The sequence below is a fragment of the Castanea sativa genome, chromosome 4 (assembly GCF_040712315.1).
Source record: "Castanea sativa cultivar Marrone di Chiusa Pesio chromosome 4, ASM4071231v1".
Lineage (NCBI taxonomy): Eukaryota > Viridiplantae > Streptophyta > Magnoliopsida > Fagales > Fagaceae > Castanea > Castanea sativa.
The window spans coordinates 49,448,110-49,453,370 of NC_134016.1; the positions used below are offsets into that span (position 1 = coordinate 49,448,110).

Here is a 5,261-nt window from a genome sequence, read left to right on the forward strand (position 1 = left end):
GACAACTTGTAAACTACATGACTAGACATTTTCTACCTTTTCTGTTCAGGTTTAGAGCTAACATGACCTGTAGTTTTATTCATTTTCCAAATAACTTGTAAATTAATACCCCTCCCACTTTTGAATTTATACTTTCATACCTCGATGGTCACAATGCCTGATATGTCAGCCAAACGCTCCTACACATAGCCAGAACAAACTTAAATCTGAGGCAACTAAGGGAAATCAAATGATTCTGGAGAACGAGGCTGATAAACTTAACGACTTGGGTTTGATTTTGCATAAACATTGAAATTGAACTGCTCAAAGTCAAATTGTCTCCAATCTCTATAGCATCAGTTGAAAATTCTTCCAGGTAATATGCAGATAAAAACTAACAGCTTTGTTACAAAAACATTAGTAGTCCATAAGGCAATCTAATAAGAGCAGAGAAAATTTAACACTCTGGACATGTATACGACATCACTAGATAAACAGTGCTACCAACATGCAGACAGCAGTGGGAAGACTTCTCTTTGTTGCTTTCTTCAATCAAACTTGAAGAGCCACGAACAATTTCGCCACTGCAGAATACTCCTGCCAATGGTACCCCAGGAAAGTTTTTTTTGAATGGAGAGATAACATCATTGCGGCGTTTAAAGAATGAATCACTGCGCCCACAACATGAGAAAATAAATCCTCCAAAAACTTCCTTCTTAATATTAACAGGAACAGCCCTCTTGTGATGACAATTGTTGGAACTTCCATCTTGCTTCAAGCTTTTGAGATTTACAGAGGCATTTTTGCGATCTGAACGGTAGAATTGGAAGTAATCACCAGTTTTGATGTTAAAACCATCAACATAAAGGTCACTTTCACCTCCCCTGTCAATAGCCAAAAAACTTAAAGACATTATTTAAAAAAAGAAGAATGCAACAAAGAATTAGTTAACTGTAACACTAGTCAAGTGACAGAAACACCAATAAAACAATTATTCATTTAAGAATAAATTTCAAATAGTTACCCTCTAACTCGATGAAACGCCAAGGATGTTATCGTCTTTTCCTTTGATCGAATACAGTAATTTCTTTGTTTAGTAACCCCAATGTACAATGGGTACAGCTCATAATGATAATCCAACTGTAACATATTTCAGTTTATGAGAAGCAAGCATATAGAAAGAGACAAAATGACACAATACAAGTATACACATCTCATTCTATATAAAAAGTTCTTAAATTTTATAATCTGTGAGTGAGTGCAGGGGCAGGCGGGGCATAGCACCACAAACCACACGCATCTTCTATCACCAGTATAAATGAATAGTTGAAGAAACCAGAAATATCCACAAGAATGAGCTGATGATCTATCACAGAGAGACTAGTAAATCATTTCCTTAAGTATCAGAGTCCGTCTAAAGCATCAATATAGTCTCCATGCTCATTTCATGTGCATCTAAGGCATAAACATAGTCTCCATGCTTATTTTAGTACCAAAAAGGAGAAAGAAGAAAGCAGTTGAAGATTATCATGTTATAATCCTAATGTCCCACATGGATTAAATGTAAGCTTAACCACGTGTTTATAAGCTCTTGAACACCCTCCCCTTACAAGTTGGTTTTCAAGGGTAAGTTCTATCCATGAATTCCTAACATTTGGTATCATCTCCTAGTCCCATGATTTCAAGAGAAAAGAATTCATGGGAAGCAAAATTATGATTCAACCACAAATTTATTGTTTGAAAATATTAGTGTACCTCATTCCTGATATCAGCTAACATTGTTTGACCATTAAGAATATCCCCATCTCCTTCCCTTCTAGCAGTAAGCCATGTAGAAGTAGTACGACGAGGTGAATTAGGTCCATCCAATGTAACAGAAGCAACCTTGTATTTGGGACCTATTGCCGATACACCATTTGACAATGCAACGCGAAATTGAATATCCCCTATACCTTATTGTATACAGAAAATCCAAGGAAAGAGAGAGAGAGAGAGAGATATATATATAAGTGATAGAAAATCATAATTTCAAGCAAAAGGAAAGTAAGTACATAGAATACAGACATGTATATACCGTGAAGAATTGAATTAGAGTAATAGAGACGTAAAAACACAGAGACCATATAATGATGGGCCTCTCCTGTTAATTGTACATATATTTTTCAATTTATTTCCCATGATTATCCATAAATCTATTAATACATAATAATAAAAAATGTGCATGTCAGAAAATGCTGTATTAATTCATTTTGGACGCATAAGAAAACAGATAGTACCAAATAAATAAACACAATAATAACTACCACTAGACTTGTGTCTATCCCTTGCGAATACTAGAGCTACAGCATCTTCACAGTAGCCATTTCCACAGAAACCTCTACTGTTATATCGAAAGCGGCCTCTCTCATCACCCACAATCACAGTTTCCTTTGGCATGGCATAATCTGCAATACACAAGTTGTCATCAACTAAAGCCGGTCGAGCACGAGCTTGCCACTAACAAATCATCAAAATTCACTAGTAATAGTATAAACTTCAAGGACCAAAGGAACCTTCCATTACGTAGCCTTTCTCAGAAACCAAACGAAAGATTTAATTTCTTTTCCTCTAAAATAAAGTCTAATAAAAGAAAAAAACGAATAAAAGAAATTGGATGGGCAGATCAACACTCACCCAACACATCAATATGGGTTTTCAAGTCCACAAGCCTTTCCTATAAAATCATCCACATCACATGTTAGTAACACAACCAAGGAGGAACTGTTCTAAAGATATAGAAGGATGAACTTACTCCAAACATTATAATCCCAACTGGGGACGTACAACCAGAAACCGAGGCTGTGTATTTCTTAATATCCTTCACAAACTTGTCAGTCATTGCCACTTGGGGTTCCTAATATCCAAATATTTCTTAATGTCAGCTCATAATAAATTTTAAGAATTTTCACTGAAAAATTAATGCAGTATCCTAACATACTCCAAATAAAAAATAAAAAAATAACATAAAGCCATTATCATCTTGAACACCCTGCCACATCATCTAAGATGGCTATTTCAGATAAACTCATTATATTAACATAATATCAATATTATAATGACCTTTTACTCAAAAAAAAAAATAATATTAACATTTCATATTTCTTAACATAAAGCCATTATTAGAGAAAATCAGCATTCATGTTTCAGTGCAAAAGTTTGTCACCCAGGGATTTCCTAGAAGTGGGATTGCATCAACTTTTAATCCTGGTACATAGCCAACGGTCAAAACAATGCCATGATTTGTATCCTCTATGTTCGAGCCATATTCGTCGTCTGAATCACCTTCAGTAGTTCCCCAATTTGCCTACATTAACATTTAAGTTGTTAAAAAAATCAACATAAGTAAAATCATTATTCTTCTATGACAACTTCCCCCAAAAACGACAATTTACCAATAAAAAGTACCCAAATAAAAGGAGAGAGAGAGAGAGAGAGAGAGAGAGATGAACCTCTCTAAATTCATTGGTAAAAGCATCCCTTCCAATTAGTCCATTGGCAATAGAAACAACGATCGGAGTTCTCTTAAACGTTCTCACAATCTGTATTATATGCATTAACAAACATTTAACTTTAAGTCACAATCTAAATAAGGCTAAACTACGCTTTCCATTCCTTATATTTGGCTCATGTTCAATTGTCATCCCTCAAAAATGTTTACAAATTGACTGAAATACAACATTAGCAAATTATATTTCACCCCATCAATTGTACTACAAAATGTTTATAAATTGACAAGACAATAATTGTGATAACTATGATTGGTGCCACATATAATAAAATAAATTTCTTAACTAAGCTTTTGTCTTATGTTTAGAAACTAAAACTCGAGTTTGTAAGACTAATGTAGTAAAATTTGTAGTTTCTCTAACATGAATTCAAAAAAAAAAAAGAAAAAAAAAAGACCGATCTCAAGGATAAAAGTTGGGCCAAAAATTATATTTCAGTCTTAAAATAACATTAACAAATTATATACATATACGTATACACACGTGTGCGCGCGCTAAGCCCTAAAATATAGCTCACCTTATATTTTCATCCTTAAAATTTAAAAAGTTCTTTTACTATCTCTAGAAATATAATACTCTCTACTCCTATTAAGTTTTTGGGACAAAAATAATACCTTGAAGATATTTTAGGAACAAATTTACCTAAATTAAATTTTTTTTTTTAAATTCTGTTACATATGCTCACAAAAAATGAATGGGATGGCAGAAATGAGGTCTTTTTCGCCCGTTAGGCTAATTTCCCAAACACATTAGTTATATGAGTTTTGGAATTTAAGTCTCAGATACTCGAGTTCCATGCAGAAAACCATGAGATAATTTTTTTTTTTTTAAGTTTCTAGTTGAATTGAGGTTTAGTGTGTGTTTGGGTTACAATGAAAAATGAAAATTATTTCAATATTCAACTTATTTTTGTTACTATTTATGATCCCACTGTACTTTTTGACATTATTTATAACCTATATGTTATTTCAACTAACTTTTACCGTACTTCTAATAATAATTTTTTAATTTCAGTAAAATAAGTGATATCCAAACACAGCCTAAGATACTCAAGTTACAAAAGTGGTCATGTTCGCAAAATTAGCTTAACGGGGCAAAAAAGACCCGAAATGAGTGACATTTTAATCTTTTTTGGCGATGAAAATAGAAACTAATTTAAAAAAGCAAGATGAAGATGAATCATACAGGGCCAAAAGTTTCAGGCAACTCGAATCCACGGGCAATGCTTGCGATAACGAAATGCGGTCGAATCGGCTCCGAGAGCACTTTATCAAGAACATCTTCCACAGCACCCTATATCAATTTTCATCACAAAAAAAAAAAAAAAATCCACAATTTTAGTTAATGCAATCAATGTACTTTAAAACCCTAATTTGAAGCAGAGATATAAGGAGAAGGGTAGAGTGGTAAAAATTCGTTTTTTTTTTTTTACATACAAAGGGACAGCGATCGAGAGAGAGAGCAGAAGCGAACTTAGGGCGAGAGAGAACGCGATTGCAAACTGTGTTCCACAACTTCGAAACGCACGTCGCTGATGCGAACGACAAGGCTGGTAGTCTCGCTAGAATGTTCTGCAGTACGTCGTCGTTTAGCAGAGTGAACAACGACGACGACGACAACCCTGTTGTCGTCGTAGTACGGTGCGTTTTGATTTTAGACGATGACTCTGCCTCACTCATCGTTGTTGTGAAATGTAAAGTATACTAGTACCCGCGTGCTTTTATATGTAACTAACAT

The 5,261-nt window shown here is 34.2% G+C and overlaps 1 protein-coding gene across 2 annotated transcripts; it reads right to left on the reverse strand.

Annotated features, from left to right (window-relative positions):
• Nucleotides 1-294: 294 nt before the first annotated feature.
• Nucleotides 295-5,261, reverse strand: LOC142630365 (F-box/LRR-repeat protein At5g63520-like). Of its 2 annotated transcripts, none has more exons than XM_075804354.1 (10): nucleotides 4,961-5,261; nucleotides 4,710-4,817; nucleotides 3,468-3,557; nucleotides 3,182-3,322; nucleotides 2,771-2,872; nucleotides 2,653-2,692; nucleotides 2,283-2,423; nucleotides 1,735-1,925; nucleotides 1,004-1,119; nucleotides 295-863 (listed from the first exon to the last, which is right to left on the reverse strand). In XM_075804354.1, exons 1-10 carry the CDS (start codon nucleotides 5,201-5,203, stop codon nucleotides 437-439), a joined length of 1,599 nt encoding a protein of 532 aa, XP_075660469.1. In that variant the 5' UTR covers nucleotides 5,204-5,261; the 3' UTR covers nucleotides 295-436. The 2 variants fall into 2 exon arrangements, with proteins under 2 accessions (XP_075660469.1, XP_075660468.1); XM_075804353.1 differs by having other exon boundaries at nucleotides 1,735-1,931; nucleotides 4,961-5,259.

Coding starts and splice junctions, on each gene's coding strand:
- LOC142630365 (XM_075804353.1), bottom strand. CDS start 5,203: ATGAGTGAGGCAGAGTCATCGTCTAAAATCAAAACGCACCGTACTACG. Junction 2,424..2,652: donor AACCCATATTGATGTGTTGG/GTGAGTGTTGAT, acceptor TGTGTATTGCAG/ATTATGCCATGCCAAAGGAA. Junction 1,932..2,282: donor GGATAGACACAAGTCTAGTG/GTAGTTATTATT, acceptor GTATACAATAAG/GTATAGGGGATATTCAATTT.